Source organism: Triticum dicoccoides, chromosome 7A (genome assembly GCF_002162155.2).
Source record: "Triticum dicoccoides isolate Atlit2015 ecotype Zavitan chromosome 7A, WEW_v2.0, whole genome shotgun sequence".
In the NCBI taxonomy this organism is placed as follows: domain Eukaryota; kingdom Viridiplantae; phylum Streptophyta; class Magnoliopsida; order Poales; family Poaceae; genus Triticum; species Triticum dicoccoides.
In genome coordinates, this window is record NC_041392.1 from 569,309,999 (window position 1) to 569,326,888 (window position 16,890).

Here is a 16,890-nt window from a genome sequence, read left to right on the forward strand (position 1 = left end):
GTCTGGGATCGCCAAGCCAAAAAATGAGTCGAACCGACGAATTTCGACGCCCTGAAGGAGCGACTGGGTTTTTTTTCTGACATTCAGAGAACTAATCACCTGCCTGATGCAAAATGCTACTGTACCAATAAATTGCAGAGAAGTACTCTGCGCAAAGTAACATCGTCGACCTGGTACTTCCGATCGATACTCCGAGTCTCCGACACCACGACATAGACGTGGACAACCTCTTGCGTCTCCTGCTGACAGTGTCACTATCACATTCGCTCTCGCGGTCACGCCACACTGCCACACCACTCCTCTACAACAGTACTCCTATAGGACTCACCATCATGCTGTGCAGGCGTAGCAGTTAGTACTTAGGCCAATTCCATCGCGCGACCCCTAAACGGACGTCCGTTTTGTTCGGATTCTGTCCGTTTGGATAGGGTAATGGAGTCGTGTCCGGGTCTGTTCTGGGATACGGTGGCCGTGCGCTGGACGCGGACGCATCCCGGCCACATCCTATCCATGTACATTTTTCTTTGCAAGTCTTTAACTTCTTTTCATCATTCATTTTCGGTACATAAAAAATACATCATCACATTTTGACTAGTAACGCAAGACAAAAAAAATAACAACAAGAATACATTTTAGAAGATACACAACTTCCATAACTGCCCCCTTGAGTTGGGTTAAGGCCTTCTTGATGCACTCATTGTTGATCTGTGGAGGAGGCTCGATCTGGCATCCTCCTTTCTTCAAGCCAGATGTAGATGTTGCTTCCTCACACCTAATCTCGTGTCTAGCCTCTAATCTAGCAACAAGTGCACTTGTCTCATCTACAGCCTCTATACTAGCTAAAAGTGCACGAACATGTACTAAATTTCGCGCTATCAATATATCGATGTACTCTTCTTTCCAATACCAAAATTTGCATCCATGCTACACAATAAAATTTGTAGTTAGCACAACTAGTCAAAACTAGAGCACAAACCGAAGCTAAAAAGAGCACATACCCCATCGTTTAAGCACTTGATGAACACCCATCCGGGATGTTCCGGCGTTGTAGACACGCGGCGCACGACCATCCTTGGTCAGTGGTCGCACTTAATGAGTGGTAACAGTGCGCCGGCGAGCTTTGGGGCAAGCACCGAGCCCGGCCGACCGCCATTCGTGTATCTGCCGGCGGACCACTGACGGTGCAGATCCAAGCGGCTAGAGGAGGAGCCACTGTCTGCATGTGGCCTTGCTGCCCTGCCAGGGCCTTCCGGCGAGGTGTCCGGCCAGTCCATGGCGCGGCCCGGCCTCCCACAGCCGGGCGAGCTCAAGACCGACCGGATCCGCCCCAAATCCGGCTGACGGGTGCGCAAACCATGTGGCCGTGGTTGGGTAGCTTGGCGGTGCCAAGGGGAAGGGGCTAGGCGAGCGCGCGTCCGAACTGCAAGGCTGCAATGGCAGCGGCGGCGGCGGCAGCGAGGGAAAGAATAGGGAAGAGTGGAGGGGGTGCGGCCGCAGGGAGGAAGGGGGGGCGGATAGAAAAAGGCCCGCCCTGTGCCACCGACAGGCGGGCCAGGGAAGGACACGCGCAGACGGCCCGTGCGTCCACGTGGTGTCCGTTTCACCCCAAAAGCGGCGCAAACTTGGGCCGTGGATGGGTCGAAAGCGAACACAAAACGGACAAAAGTTTGTTTGCTCCCGCGCGCTGGGCCGTCTCGTTTGTCCGTTTTACCTCAAACGGACAGGGACGGACAGAATAGGGTCGCGCGGTGGAGTTGGCCTTACGGCTTCGTTTCCCGCCGTTCATTCCTCTGACACACTAGAAGCGTCTCCGGTCAGATGTTTCCATGGCTCTTCTGCCAAGCACGCCGCAGTTCTCGGTTCCAGCTTCAGATTTGCTCCGCGTCAGAATATTTACGTGCAAATCAACAAGTCAATCTTCGGGCATTGGTAAGTCAATCGCCGAGAGGTGTATTCTGCCTTGAAGACATGCCAATCTTTTGCACGGATTCTTCCATGCTTATTTTTCTTCAGAAAACCGGTTACTCCGAAAGCAAAAGGCAATGCTGCTTTTCGATCTCAACTTGGATCATCGATCGTTTTCCATGGAAGTGCCACCCCTGCTTGACTTGACCATCATCAATTACTCCCTTTTTCTATAACAGAGTCCGGTGCCCGTGCGTGCATTGCCTGCAAGCAACACTCCACAGTGCGCACGCAGCTCGTGCTAAATTCTGGAGTACCATCGAGTCCCCTGCCTATAAATACCAAGCACGTGGTACGCTTGTAGCCATCAACCCGCCAGTCATTCGGGGAAGAAACAGAGTGCCTTGTGAGATAGAGCCATGGGGAAGAAGAACACCCACCTGTGCTGTTTCTCGCTGCCGCTGCTTCTGTTCGCCGGGCTGGCATCCGGCCACCAGGTCCTGTTTCAGGTACGCGTGCGTATGTGTGGGGGTTTGCTTTGATTCTCTGAGGAGAAGAATTTGAGCTCAGGACCCTCATCAACCGTGGGAGCTTAATGGATGTTTGCACATGGCGCGAAACCATGCTGCAGGGGTTCAACTGGGAGTCGTGGAAGCAGAGCGGCGGGTGGTACAACATGATGATGGGCAAGGTCGACGACATCGCCGCGGCCGAAGTCACCCACGTGGCTCCCGCCGCCGTCGCACTCTGTCGCCAGCGAAGGTCCTCCTCCGGTCTCCCCCTCCCTCTTCCTACTAAATCATTCGTGCCTCAACATCTACGCCTCTTTTGGTTTTGTAGAAATGTTATAGGATTTCTATAAGATAAGATTTGCATAGGAAAAATTCCTTTAAGGCCTTTTGTTTTGTAGGAATGGATTCCTATTCATACGTAGAATAAGAATTAATCTTTCACATTTTCGAGAGAAAAAATATTAGCTAAGACTTAATGAAAAAATTCCTATCCTATGCATCAAATGACATCCTTTTCTATTAGCCTTTCTCCTCATTAATTACTTGTCACATCATTTTTTTGCTTATGTTGCATCTATGTTACTCTCTAAATTACTCTCACTATGACCAGCCTTAATCACTGCATGTCCTGTTTGATAATCTCAAGTCATTAAAAGCATGCATATTCCATATTTTTCATTGGTTGATATGTCAAAAAACAAGAAACGAGGGAGAAGTTAATGCGCCACGTCTAAGCATTTTAGGATTATTTGATTTTCGTAAGATGATTTACACATCTAGAAAGAGGAAATACTACTCTATTTTTCTACTCCCTTCATCTAGATATTTAGTACTACACTAAAGAAGCATTTGTTTTCCTACTCTATTTTTCGATGAACAAAATGTGCAAATACGATCAAGAAGTATACAGTATACGAACTAAAGCGATTGACTCGGGTCGGCTACAGGTTACATGCCTGGTCGGCTGTACGACATCGACGCATCCAAGTACGGCAACGAGGCGGACCTCAAGTCGTTGATCGGCGCGCTCCACGGCAAGGGCGTGCAGGCGATCGCCGACATCGTCATCAACCACCGCTGCGCCGACTACAAGGACAGCCGCGGCATCTACTGCATCTATGAGGGCGGCACCTCCGACGGCCGCCTCGACTGGGGTCCCCACATGATCTGCCGCGACGACACCACCTACTCCGACGGCACCGCCAACCTCGACACCGGCGCTGACTTCGACCACGCGCCTGACATCGACCACCTCAATGAACGCGTCCAAAGGGAGCTCAAGGAGTGGCTCCTCTGGCTCAAGAGCGACCTCGGCTTCGACGCGTGGCGCCTAGACTTCGCCAAGGGCTACTCGCCGGAGATGGCCAAGGTGTACATCGACGGCACGTCCCCGAGCCTCGCCGTGGCCGAGCTTTGGGGCGACATGGTCCCCGGCGGCGACGGCAAGCCCAACTACGACCAGGACGCGCATCGGCAGAATCTGGTGAACTGGGTGGACAAGGTGGGCGGCGCTGCGTCTGCGGGCATGGTGTTCGACTTCACAACCAAAGGGATACTGAATGCCGCCGTCGAGGGGGAGCTGTGGCGGCTGATCGACCCGCAGGGGAAGGCCCCCGGCGTGATGGGGTGGTGGCCGGCCAAGGCCGTCACCTTCGTCGACAACCACGACACCGGCTCCACCCAGGCCAAATGGCCATTCCCCTACGACAAGGTCATGCAGGGCTACGCGTACATCCTCACCCATCCCGCCATCCCATGCATCGTAAGCAACACGCTCCGGGCTCACCTTCACTCTCACTAAGGCACACCTCTTTTGGCAGATTCTCCTATAATCTTAAGAATCGACCCTCCATCCAGTTTCTCCTAGAATCTTGAGCCTATATTTTTAGGATTATAAAAAAAATATGAGTACAAGGTTCTAGAAGAAGCTAAGTGAAAAATCGATTCTCAAGGTTCTAAAAGAATCTGCTTAGAAACTTTGTACAGTTTTCCCCCTCCTATAATGAAATAGGCAGAGCTCCTGCCAGTTCCGGTAAAAAAAGGTTCTAAAAGAATAGGTCAAAAGAACTGGGCCTAAGTCACCACCATTCATTTATTCATTCAGGAAACTTAGAATTGTTTTTTTTTTTTTGAAGAGAGGCAAAAGATTTGCCTCATTCATTAAATAAGAGGAATAGAGTTTATGTTCGTGTTACAACAGTGACAGCGCCGCAACACCCGAAATAAAGGTGACCAACTACTCTCGCGTCATCAAGTATCCCAACTTGCTTGCACCCGCTGATACCCAAAGCGTGGCCTCCTTCTTAATGTTGGCGAGTAGAACCGTCGGCGGAGCACTCTTCTGACGGAACACTCGCGCATTCCTCTCGTTCCAAATGGTCCAGGCGACTAGCATGGTGAGCGAGGCCATCGCCTTCCTGTTGGGGATAGATGTGTCGGAGAGGCCCACCCACCACTCTTCGATGTTGCCTGAGAGGTGCCATGAGGAAGTATCAATGCTCACCAGTTGCAGCCAGTCCTTGACTAATCCCCATAGGCGGATAGAGAAGCGGCATTTGTAGAAAAGGTGGTCAACAGACTCTTGGTTTTGCTTGCAAAGTGTACAAAGGCCACAGTTTGGCCATCCGCGCTTCTCCAATCTGTCTGCCGTCCAAATTCTATTTTGAATAGCCAGCCAAGCGAAGAACTTGACTTTGGGGGGAGCCCAAGCCCTCCACACAGTGTGCTCCATAGGGGATTTGATTGTGCCAAGGAATTGCGCTTTGTATGCTGACTCGGCCGTGTATTGCCCGCTAGCGGTGTGCTTCCATACAATATCATCTTCGGCATCCTCCTCGAGATGGAAGCCACGAAGCGTTGTCCAGAGGGTGACAAACTGACGTAAGTGATTCAGCGAAAAAGAATCTGGGATGCGTATTCTCGAGACCCACGCATCGTTGCTGAGAGCTTCGCGCACCTTCCAATTTTTCCTCGTGGACGCCTCATAAATTAGTGGTGCAATGTACCTAGGCTTGCGGTCATTCACCCATGGCGCATCCCAAAAAGGCGTCCTTGCTCCATTTTCAACAAAGATTGACGTGGAGGCATAAAACAAGGAGTAGTCCATCGTGTTGCACGGGTTTCCCATGCCCACCCAAAGCTTGGTGGGCTCTTTCCATTCAAACCATAATCAGCGCAAGCGAAGAGCCCGAGCAAATTTCTCCGTGTTAAGTATGCCAAGGCCACCAACGTCCTTTGGCCGGCACACCGCATCCCAATTCACCTTGCATTTTGCACCAGTGGTCTTGTCCGTGCCCTCCCAGAGAAAGGCTCTTTCGAGCTTGTTTATGTTGTGTAGAGTGGACGTTGGCACAATGAGCGGCGTGATGGAGAAGACGAGCTGCGAAGACAGCACCGACTTCACAAGGGCACACCGACCAATGGGAGTGATATTTTGGCCATCCCAAGTGGTCAACTTAGCGGACGCTTTGTCCTCTAGGTACTGGTAGTCGACCTTTCTAAGCTTCCACACCGAGAGAGGAAGCCCCAAGTATTTCATTGGAAATGAAGCCCGTGACGCAGGAAGGGCCTGAAGGATGCATGTCAAGTTGAGTTGTCCGCACCGAATGGGAACCACTGAGCTCTTCTGGAAGTTTGTGACAAGGCCGGTGACATTGCCGAAAAGATGCAGAATGGTGGCTAGGTTGTCAATGTCTTTCTTGATTGGAGCCATAAAGACTGCTGCATCATTTGCGTATAGGGAAGTCCTAACAGCCACGCCACGCCCACGGATCTTGTGAAAGAGCCCTTTTCTCGATGCTAGCTCAAGAATCTTCTGCAGCGGGTCCATGGCAATGACAAATAGCAAGGGGGAGACCGGGTCCCCTTGTCTGAAGCCGCGGCCATGAGGGATGGGCTTGCTTGGCACACCATTCAAAAGGATGCGCGAGGACGAGGAGCACAATAGGGCGGCGATCCAGTTGCGAAACATGGGCGGAACCCAAGCCTCTGAAGAAGGTCCAAGATATACTCCCATTTGATAGAGTCAAAAGCCTTCCGAATATCGAGCTTGAACAGGAGGGACGGAGTTTTCCGCATGTGGAGGCGTCGCGCAAGATTGCGAACATACATGAAATTGTCATGGATACTTCTCGTTTTTATGAAGGCACTCTGGGCATTTGAGATGAGCTTATGCATATGGGGGGCCAGGCGGATTGCCAATATTTTCGCAATAATCTTTGCAATGGCGTGAATAAGACTAATAGGGCGATAGTCAGAAATATCCTCGGCCCCCTCTTTTTTCGGGAGGAGCACAACATTTGCAGTGTTGTGCCAATGAAGGTCAGTTGTGCGCAGATTGGCAAAGGAGGAGACCACCCTCATGACGTCCACCTTGATGGTACTCCAACATTTTTTAAAGAAGAGACCAGTAAACCCATCCGGCCCGGGAGCCTTGTCCCCAGGCATTTGGTTAATGGCGTCCTGCACCTCATCCTCGGTTATGGGGTCCCCGAGGCAAGCCAAATTGTGGGTCTCCAAATCGAGCTCCTCCCAATTAAAGTCTATGGACCTCGCCTCCCCCTTTTCCATGACGCTAGAAAAGTGCGCATGTACGAGTTGCTCCTTTTGCTCATGGTCTGTGACCCAGCCGTCATTGTGTTTGAGCCGATGAATGTAATTCTTTCTCCTCCTGGCATTGACCCGCCGATGAAAAAATTTGGTATTTGCGTCCCCTTCTCTGAGGTGGCATAGCCTAGCACATTGCTTTTTGCGAGCACGCTCAAGCACCGCAAACCCAATGATTCTCCTTTTGAGCCTGGACCGAAGGTCCGCCTCCATGGTAGAGAGCTGCCTGGACTCCTGTGCAATGTCCAGACGCAGGATGACGAGAAGAGCCGCATGGTGGAGTAACTTTGCCCCAGAGAACAACCCCTTACTCCAGGCAGAGAGGCGATCTCCAGTTATTTTCATTTTGTGGTGCATCACATGGAAGGGCTCAGTGTGCACAGTCTGTTCATTCCAAACTTAGAATTGTTGCTTCAATGATTTGTAGTTCTACGACCATTTCTTCAACCTGGGGTTTCAGGATGAGATCGCGGCACTGGTGGCGATCAGGAAGCGCAACGGCATCACAGCGACCAGCGCTCTGAAGATCCTGATGCACGAAGGGGACGCCTACGTCGCCAAGATCGACGGCAAGGTGGTGGTGAAGATCGGGTCCAGGTATGACGTTGGGGCCGTGATCCCGGCCGGATTCGTGACCTCGGCGCACGGCAACAACTACGCCGTCTGGGAGAAGACCGGCGCCGCGGCGACACTGCAGCGGAGCTGAAGTCTCCACTGACCAGACATGATTTGAACTACATTGTCCGTTCTGCTATACACGCGCAGATATTGCTATGATTTAACTTTTTTATACTTGTACCCAAAATTGATGAGCTCTACGAATAGCTCACACGACTGTAGTAAATAAATTATTGAGGATATGAAGAGGTATAAGAGGCGATTGCGCCATTTGGATGCTTCAGCATATATATATATAAATGAAAAGGAAAAGACAGTTTCAGCCCAATCAAATGAACAGCCGGCATGACAGTTTTTCTAATTACTGAAAATAGGATTTCCTCTGTGATACCAAGACACTGCCATGAATCCAAATAAACCCAGCAAAGGAAGCCAAATGACGGCCTATTATTAATTTATTATTCTCCAAAGGATAGCCTCAAATAGGCAAAAGATGAGCTCCTTTATAGCTTTGTTACATTGCATCCTATACATTGCTGGAGGAACCAGCAGAATGAAGATCGCATTGCAAGCTGGGGAGCGGAGAGGCTCTACCAAAGGAACATGGCAAGAATCCAAAACAGGCAGGCATACAACAGCCTGCTAGCGTTAGGCATGAACTGACAGACAGTGAAATCCCAGCCACAGCCTCAGAAACCAAGCGAGGCTACTCCTGCGCCAGTGTCTCCGGAAGTAATAGATTACATGCTCCCACATTTTTCTCTATTCTACTCCAGGATTCAAGGAGAACAAGAGCTAGGTTTTACTTGGGACGCTTGCGGTATGGGTACAGGATGTCATCCACCGTGTCTTTGACGTAAGTCCCAACTTTATTCATGTTCCTGACCACACCACTGGCCACAAGTCCAGCATTCCTCTGAAATCTGCAGGTCCAGTTGAAAATTCACCGTTTGTTAAAATTCGATGCAAAACCATGGACTTGATTAGAGTTTAAACCAAAAGAGCAACGTACTTGGTTATGAAATCGGCTTGTGTCAGCGCAGGTTTGTGTCCATGTGCTTGAGTAGCTGCAATGTTATCAAGATAAGAAGATGAGTTTAATTTCTAGATCCAATAAGTTAATCATCACATCTTTCTCGTGAAGACCAAGTCTTATTAACCAACGTAAAAATAAATTTAGTTTCTGGCACACTGAGATATAGGCGAGCTCCAAGATTGTTCGACTCAGAATGCAGACTACTTTAGGATCCAGTTCCTCCAACCACCGTGAGTTAATTAAAGTACCTTTTCTGATATTCTGTTTGAGGGAACATTTTCTGTATTGCTTGTCTACTGTGGCAAAATTGACTTTAAGAATAAGATTTGGCGGCTTTAATCACGCAATAACCAACGATGCAACATTAGCATGTCCACTCATTTCTTCATTAACAGACTATAAGTAACAGGTGAGACCGCCCATTACATTCTACAGAGAATCTGCAGTACAGAGGCTACTGAAGAAAAGTGTGACATGCTAAGCACCTCTTGCAGTGATCTAGCACACCGTGGTAGGCTTTGGAGTTGCTATTGTAGTATTATTTTTACAGTTACATATTTGTCAGGCAATAAAATAAATATTTCCCTTACCTTCTTTTTTCATGTGACCTGGAGCTTGTTTAGTTACGTGAGCTGGAGCTTGTTTAGTTGGAGCTCTGTCTGTCAATAGCTGCAGAAAAAAAAACACTTCTTGCTTACACATAATTTATCCTTTCACATACACTTACAGTAAGATACTCGCCAAGCAGTTTCAATAATAATGGTGAACATATTAGGGAAAATATCAAGAATATATGTTTACTGTTATGGCATGGCCAGCATTCCTACTGTGATTGAGAAAAGAAGGGAAGTGGCATCAATTCATCATTGTAAACAAATAAAAGGTATATGGATTGCCATGAACACACCAGCCACTTTTCCAGTACATAATACAGAACTAGGCTTGCACGCTAAATTGCTTCTTTTATAAAATAATCAACTGTCATAGACTATGCCTGCTATACTAAGACGACCTATGCAGTGTACACCATAAACAGACAGCATAATTCCCATGCACATTAAGTCACACTGGCATACTGCTTATGTGTGAGCTGACATGTTAAGCATATTTCAGAGCAATAAATGCTTAAGAAGAAGAAGAAATACCTCAACTCCAACACAGATAGGGAGCTCTGCATGCTTCTCTCCCTTCACTGTAGAGGTATCCTTGTCATCTAGGTATATGGAATATCCAGCACATGCATATTTGAAGTTGGAAAGGTTGCGACCTTCTTGGATAGCTCCCAGCTCAATTTCTCCAACCATACGATCAGGAACTGGTATCCGTAGCAAGTTCAACAAAAACCAAGATAAGATAAAACAAGTCAACCCAAAAGTTAAGAATTACAAAAATCAGATAAAAATAAGTCAGCTATTATTACTGCTATGGTGACTGATGAGACAATAAATCCAGTGTAGATGATACAGAGATAAACATTCATGATATGAAGCGGTACTTCTGCTGTTCTGCAGAGATTGTCACGAGAGATAATCTCAAAGTTATAGAATGGATCGTATTTTTTACTGATTTAGCATATTCAACTGATCATCAGTACAGAGTACTAATAAATACAAGAGTTTATTGGTGAACCTAGGTTGATCAACAACATTCTGGATATAAATGGAATTGATGCCCTGACCTAATACTGTGTTTCAATGAAATTGAATAAAGTATCTGCTTCTAGTCATCTGGGGACCTAAACTCATACACTCAATTGTCCTTGTGTGGTTCCCAGAACATTGGTGGCACATATAAACTCAACAGAAGATCCAGAATCTGACACGTAATGACATAAATGCAGTGACCTTCTTGTACTGCTCTGAAGAGTCAACAAACAAACCCAGGCGCTTATCCTTCCCACAGGTCCAGGTATTAACACTAAATGGCAGTAGTAGAGAAAACTTCTACAGCAAGCTTCCTGGGATCTGTATGGTCGATAGCCTACTAGATTGATTGGTAGAATTCTTTTGTGGCACTGATATTACGCGTCAGTATGGGATGTAATAACTTTGAATGTTTGTCGGGATGGTGCTAGGATTTGTTTTCGTCCAATTGTCTTTTTCCAGGAGCAGGGGCGGGCAGTGGGTTTTCCTCAGGCATGCCGAGCCATTTCCCCTTTCATGTTTTCCCATTGTACGGTTGCGAACTCTGTTTGCCTCTGTTAACCAACTAACGGAATGGGGAAACCCAGTGCCACAATACAGCTTAGTTTCCAAATAAACCTATGATGTTAACATTGCAATTTTGTCGAATTGCCCTGAAGACATGAGTTGCAATCAAGGTGCTTTCTTCCTAGTGTGTGGGAATGGGTACCCCTGTTTGCAAACAACGCAGGAGCCCTAATCGCTATGCATCCCCGTGGTTGGTGCGTGTGTGCCATCACCGCAAAAAACGAAATCTTGTGCAGAACAGGGAGCCCAGCGAAAGCTCAGGGGGCACAGATTACATGGCTAATGGCTTAACTAGGAACAGGGGAACCCTAGCCCGCTAGAGACCCTAAAGCAAGCAGCAGGCAATCGAGGGTAAGAGAAGAGAGGAGGAAGGTGGCGCGGGCACGATCTTCGACCTTGGGGGATGCCGCGGGTGACGCCGACGCAGACGGGGCCGCGCCCTTTGGACCTGAGCACCGACGAGTAGAAGAGGCAGCCCTTGCAGGACCTCCCCTTCACCACCCCTGCCCCTGCCACCGGGGTCGGCGCTGCGGCCGCCGCCGCCGCGCCCTCCCCTGCCGCAGGGACCCCCGGCGCGGCGCCGGCGCGCTCCATATCCGCCGGCGTGGAGGTGCGGCGGCGAGTGGTGATCTGTGCCCCGCGTGGAGAGACTGTAGACGGGGAGGGGGCTTCGCTTTCGTGGTGCCGCCGCCTCTGGCGTTTATTCAGTAGGAGCTTCGTTTGCTTGGTTTTCGATTTCGTTTTGTGCAGTCGCCAGAATTACAGTCTTATCAAGAACTTGGAGCACTCCCTCCGTTTCAAATAGTACTTCGCATATTGCTTTTTATCCCAACAAGTCTGTTTGACTAAACTTTATGTTAAATATATGTATTTGGCGTCTTAAATGTTGGTATTTTTTCTTCAAACCCAGCTCGCTCCGGTCAGGTGTACTGAGCACATGTATTATGTACCATCAGAAGCTAATCACTGGATTCGTATTCGAACAAAAGTTACACTTTTGGATTAGTCAAAATCAACGACCTAAAAACAAGTGCACGCCCTACTACTGAATTTTTTTTTTGGCCAACTCAGAATGCAAGGAGTTTAATTTTGCACGGAATTATCATTCAAGGTCTCCTGACAGCCAAAGAAGGTTGTGTACAGGGTAAACAAAACCACGGCAATAACATGGGCGCACATGATTAATTAGTTGATAAAACGATAGTGATGGGATAATATTTACAGAGACCACGGAAGGAACCCAGTTCCTGTACAATGAGTGGAATATACAGGTTAATTTACACGTAACGAGGCATGCTTCACATAATTTTACATGCCACGTACATCAGGTTCAGCTACGCTACTCATGACTGGAAGAGAGTAACGGTGGCAATATATCCATTCTTCATCACCTGTTGGTCAATGAGAACGGAAGGATTGCAAGTGTCAGATCAGAGTGATAGCAAACAAACTGATGACACAGTTCGTGCAGGAAAAGAAGGTTTCTGAAGCTGAGTGATAGGTAGCCTACCTCAAAAGCAATATTTTGGTATCCATAGACGAAAGTTGATCCAAATGGGTTATTCATCGAGCCCTGTGTCTGGATTGCTGCTCGACCGCAGTCGCCAAGGATCTCCTAATACAGTAGAATCAACACACATTAGTCAGTTAGCAAATAAGCATGGGAAATCAAAAGAAAAAAATGGCCATGAGCGAGAAACAGAAGTACAGCTCAAACAATTGCTACATGGCATGCTGAGCTGCTTTTAAGAAGTAAAAGAACTGATGACGTTTTAGCATGGGAGCACATTACCCACGATCTGATTTTACTTTTATTTGTATGCCAATCAAAGAAACATTTTCTTTACTGGGGTCAAAGAAGCATCAGTAACTCATTTATTTGCATGCAAGTTCAAAAGGTCTGTCATTCACCAACTTTTCACGAAGGCAGCTATTCAACCATTAAAAGATCGAGATATATCATAAGTAAATCTAGGAAAAACAAATTATCATAAAGGGAGCACAAAAGGTTTAGTAATGAAATGGCAACTCAAAGCAAAGCTGATAGTTATAGGTTAACTTATAAATCTATATGGGAATCATTGCAGCATAAACTCATGGTGAACACCATACCTTGACTTGTTCCCATTTTGTTCGAGGTGTTATGCAATTCTTGGAAGTGTTACCCGGCTGCTGTGCCCCTTCAGCTGAAACAAAGCCAATAGTTAATTAGTACTGACCTCATCAGCAGCAAACTGACTGTAGCGAGCAGTTCGTACCTTCAGCATCGTAGATAACAAAGTTGCATTTCATGTACGAATTGAAATCAGAATGACCAGGGAAGTTTGTATGTAAAACAAACTTCTTTATCTTGTGAGTCTGCAATGAAACAAAATCTACTGGTCAACATGCTGGTTGAACCTCGCAAAAGAAATGTTGTAAACTTTGAAGTGTGCAGGCACACCTGCTATACAAAAAACTCCATACCTGACCATCAAATAAGATATCTATACCACGCGAGAAGTAGTTGTAGAAGTAGTCTCCACAAAGAGTAGTCCGAGGGCGGAGGTCGGATGCGGAGTGTATAACCATTTGGTCCACCTAACATGAGAGCACGATGTGCTAAGCGTTAAAGATGAGAATGCAGTATTGAGAGTGCTTAGGATTTTGGTCTTTCCTTATATTATTCTTTCAATAACAAAAAAGGGAGAGCATATATTACAGAAGAGTTGACATGTACCAAGAGGTAAAATAATGGCTCTGGATATAAAATATAAATCAAAAAATCAGAAAGCGAAAGGTGAAACAGCTTTTCAGGCTTTGGCTGCTTTATCTTTAAACTCAGCTGACGCAACATTGTTTTGCAAGTAATACTCAAACCTCAAAGCAATCTGCAAGTGCAAGAAAAGCCCTTGTCGAACTATGACATTTCACATGTTCCAAGCATATTTTGGGGGTTATTCGATCAAATTTCCACATTGTATTCTACCAACACTGACAAGTTGCAACAGCACCAAACACCTAGTTCAGTATGATACTGAGATGTCCACGGATCTTTTTGACCATATGTTGAATTGCTTGAGTGCATGGAATCATTTATTGTTTACTGGTCTTTGAAATAACAGATAACTCTGGCTTCTCAAGCATGCCCAGAATATGAACGAGAAGTGACATCCTGGTTATCGTCACCAGCTCATATAGGATAAAATATGGAGGTAGAGATACATGTTTCCAAAGAATAAACTGGAAAATATGCATTCTAGTAATCTAGCACATTTTATTCATAACAATTGAAAGATTAGCTTGCCAGAATCTCTATGAAAATCCATATTGCAGTGCTTCAGTAAAAAAAAATACAGGCACACCTGCTTTTGGTGGATACCACATGGACGACCCAATTCGGTCCAGATATCCTGCCAAAGATACCGCATCACGTAAGAAACCATTAAAGCATGCTTCAGAAAAAGAGAGCAGACAGTACAATGATTGACACCTGTGGCGATGCTCCGAAAGGAATATGCTGCCCCCCAGTAGTGAGCCAAAGCTCTTCACCAAGCTGAAAACAAGATAAAGCTTTAAAAAAGGTTTGCTCCAGTGATGTTATGTCGAGACTTATTCAGTCACATATGTATTTTATCCTGCGCACAGAAGACAGTAACAATGATGCATGACACATACACTACCAGCTGTTCAGCCTACAATTCTGCATTTACTTTCTTTTGGTGTATATACTTGCTCAAAAACATTTTGCTGCAGAAGGATGGGGATATCGATGAAGATGTGAACCATCGAATCAAAGCCAGATGGATGAAGTGGCGCCAAGCTTCTGGCGTTCTCTGTGACAAGAGTGCCACAAAAGCTAAAAGGCAGGTTCTATAGGACGGCGATTTGACCCGCAATGTTGTATGGCGCTGAGTGTGGCCGACTAAAAGGCGACATGTTCAACAGTTAGGTGTAGCGGAGATGCGCATGTTGAGATGGATATGTGGCCACGCAAGGAAGGACAGGGTCCGGTATGATGATATATGTGATAGGGTTGGGGTAGCACCGATTGAAGAGAAGCTTGTCCAACATCGTCTGAGATGGTTTGGGCATATTCAGTGCAGGCCTCCAGAAGCTCCATACCCGACAGCTAAAGCGTGCTGATAATGTCAAGAGAGGTCGGGGTAGACCGAACTTGACATGGCAGGAGTCCGTAAAGAGAGATCTGAAGGAGTGGAGTATCACCAAAGAACTAGCCATGGACAGGGGTGCGTGGAAGCTAGCTATCAATGCGCCAGAACCATGAGTTGGTTGCGAGATCTTATAGGTTTCAGCTCTAGCCTACTCCAAATAGTTTGGGACTTAAGGCTTTGCTGTTGTTGTTGTGGTGGTGGTGGTGGTGGTGGTGTGCAGTTGTAAAACCAGATCGTATGGATTAGTGAATCATGAAACAGGAAAATTTCTGCAGTTTTCACAGGATTAATAGACTGGAAATATCATCAATAAATAGGCAATGTACCTTTGCATGTACTTCCTCCATATATAGGCTGCCCGCAGGTAAGGCAGGAATAACTGCCTTATCCATCAATGATCCAACACCAACTTTGCTATCTGTTGAGCTATCATATATAGAAACACGACACGTAACCGGAGTTGTTCCATCGGGAAATTCCAGGGGCAAATCTGCCACTGCAAGTGCAATAAGAAGCTGAGAAGAAATGCTGCGAATGATAGTTATGCAGAAATGAATGTGACCATTTGGCAACATACCTTCCCCATTGTTGAAGAAATTTGTATATTGACTGGGGATAGGGAATGCGAATGATAAACCCTGCAAAATCTTGTGAGTAAGATAAACCCAAACAGGCCAGGAAATGGAACATGGAACAAAATCTTGAAAGAAATAAAACAAAGCAAGGGCTATTTGTCATGACATACTGGATAGAAGAGGGTATACATGCCCCTCTCTTTATCATATATCCCAGGGAAAGTCGGTCCGAATAGAGCATAAACAGATACAAAAGTGGCTAGCGTCGATGGACCGCTGAAAGAATAGAAGGGAGAAGGAAATCGTCAGTAACACAGCACCTAACCTTTTGCTGAACGGTTAGGGCAAAAAATGAGTGACCATGCCACATATAAGCTTTACTTGACCCAAGAGTTCTTGAAAATAGACTAAACAGAAAAGAGGGAATGCGTAGAAGCTCCTCACCCAATTAAAGACGTCGCGTAACGCAATTGCAGTCTCTTAACATCAAAAATCTCGATGAGACGAAGCCTCTGCAGGAGAAAAATAAAAGAATAAGAATTTCTGATCGATAGTGAATTTTTTTCACAAATCTCAAGTGCAAAGTATGTAGAGGTTTTTATACCATATTCTTTAAGCAAATTTTGCTGCAGAATTCAAATAACTACGGCACTAAACTACTGATGGGTCTGCATTACACTTCCTATTTTCAACGAAGCATAGAACCACTATAATTTGGTTATATAAACATTTCAGTACAGTATTCAATACCAACAAACAAATGCTACTGTATACATGGATTCAGTACAAGTGAGATCAACGATGTCTACAATGCAACCAGAGTATCAAGGAAAATCCAAGCAATTGACTGAAACAAACCTGGGACCAAGGATCGAAGCGTAAGTGAAACCCGTGATCCGGAAAGCTTATGACGAAGTCCAACTTTAGAGGCTCCTGGAATCACAGAATGAACCACACCAATCAGTAAAGGTTAATTTGGTGGCTCTGGTAACACCAAACAAGGGCTGCCCATCACAAACCTCGTCGAAGTACTTCACGTGGACAACATCGTAAATGTTTGGCTGGTGTTCAATCTGCGCAAATGCATCAGAAATCGGCATCCCTGCACCGACCATCCCCGAGCTCTTGTGTCAGAATTGGCAAAAAAATCGAAACTTTCAGCTAAGCGGTTGCTTAAAACGCAGGTTTCTCTTCTGTTGTCGCGTGCGGAGCGAAAGGAAGCAACCGACGGGTTCGGAAATCGGATCCCAACCGACGCGGCGACGGCGGGCGGTT

At 46.6% G+C, this 16,890-nt stretch overlaps 2 protein-coding genes and 1 pseudogene across 2 annotated transcripts in view; 1 reads left to right on the forward strand and 2 right to left on the reverse strand.

Moving 5' to 3' along the window:
- The first annotated feature begins 2,323 nt into the window (after positions 1 to 2,323).
- Positions 2,324 to 7,728, forward strand: LOC119334377 (annotated as a pseudogene).
- Positions 7,729 to 8,056: 328 nt separating this feature from the next.
- On the reverse strand, positions 8,057 to 11,609 carry LOC119334378. The gene is made up of 5 exons (XM_037606958.1): positions 11,282 to 11,609; positions 9,822 to 9,991; positions 9,267 to 9,345; positions 8,653 to 8,707; positions 8,057 to 8,563 (listed from the first exon to the last, which is right to left on the reverse strand). The coding sequence occupies exons 1-5, from the start codon at positions 11,478 to 11,480 to the stop codon at positions 8,443 to 8,445; spliced, it is 624 nt and encodes a 207-aa protein (XP_037462855.1). The 5' UTR covers positions 11,481 to 11,609; the 3' UTR covers positions 8,057 to 8,442.
- A 361-nt stretch (positions 11,610 to 11,970) lies between these two features.
- Positions 11,971 to 16,890, reverse strand: part of LOC119330603 (UPF0183 protein At3g51130-like) — a 5,378-nt gene continuing 458 nt past the window's right edge. Inside the window, exons 2-14 of the mRNA XM_037603719.1 lie at positions 16,635 to 16,741; positions 16,474 to 16,548; positions 16,060 to 16,127; positions 15,786 to 15,891; positions 15,618 to 15,678; positions 15,367 to 15,536; positions 14,359 to 14,421; positions 14,231 to 14,278; positions 13,353 to 13,466; positions 13,145 to 13,244; positions 12,999 to 13,072; positions 12,397 to 12,501; positions 11,971 to 12,277 (exon numbers count right to left, since the gene is read on the reverse strand). Of these exons, the coding sequence (XP_037459616.1) occupies positions 12,230 to 12,277; positions 12,397 to 12,501; positions 12,999 to 13,072; positions 13,145 to 13,244; positions 13,353 to 13,466; positions 14,231 to 14,278; positions 14,359 to 14,421; positions 15,367 to 15,536; positions 15,618 to 15,678; positions 15,786 to 15,891; positions 16,060 to 16,127; positions 16,474 to 16,548; positions 16,635 to 16,741 (1,139 nt within the window). The 3' untranslated portion in view covers positions 11,971 to 12,229. The remainder of the gene's footprint in view (positions 12,278 to 12,396; positions 12,502 to 12,998; positions 13,073 to 13,144; positions 13,245 to 13,352; positions 13,467 to 14,230; positions 14,279 to 14,358; positions 14,422 to 15,366; positions 15,537 to 15,617; positions 15,679 to 15,785; positions 15,892 to 16,059; positions 16,128 to 16,473; positions 16,549 to 16,634; positions 16,742 to 16,890) is intronic.

What these genes read in the sequence shown, in the direction of transcription:
- LOC119334378 (XM_037606958.1), bottom strand. Translation starts at nt 11,480, where the DNA reads ATGGAGCGCGCCGGCGCCGCGCCGGGGGTCCCTGCGGCAGGGGAGGGC. An exon ending in CACCCGCGGCATCCCCCAAG is followed by an intron (nt 9,992 to 11,281) that starts GTCGAAGATCGT and finishes TACGGATACCAG; the next exon opens with TTCCTGATCGTATGGTTGGA. An exon ending in CTATCTGTGTTGGAGTTGAG is followed by an intron (nt 9,346 to 9,821) that starts GTATTTCTTCTT and finishes TTTTTTCTGCAG; the next exon opens with CTATTGACAGACAGAGCTCC.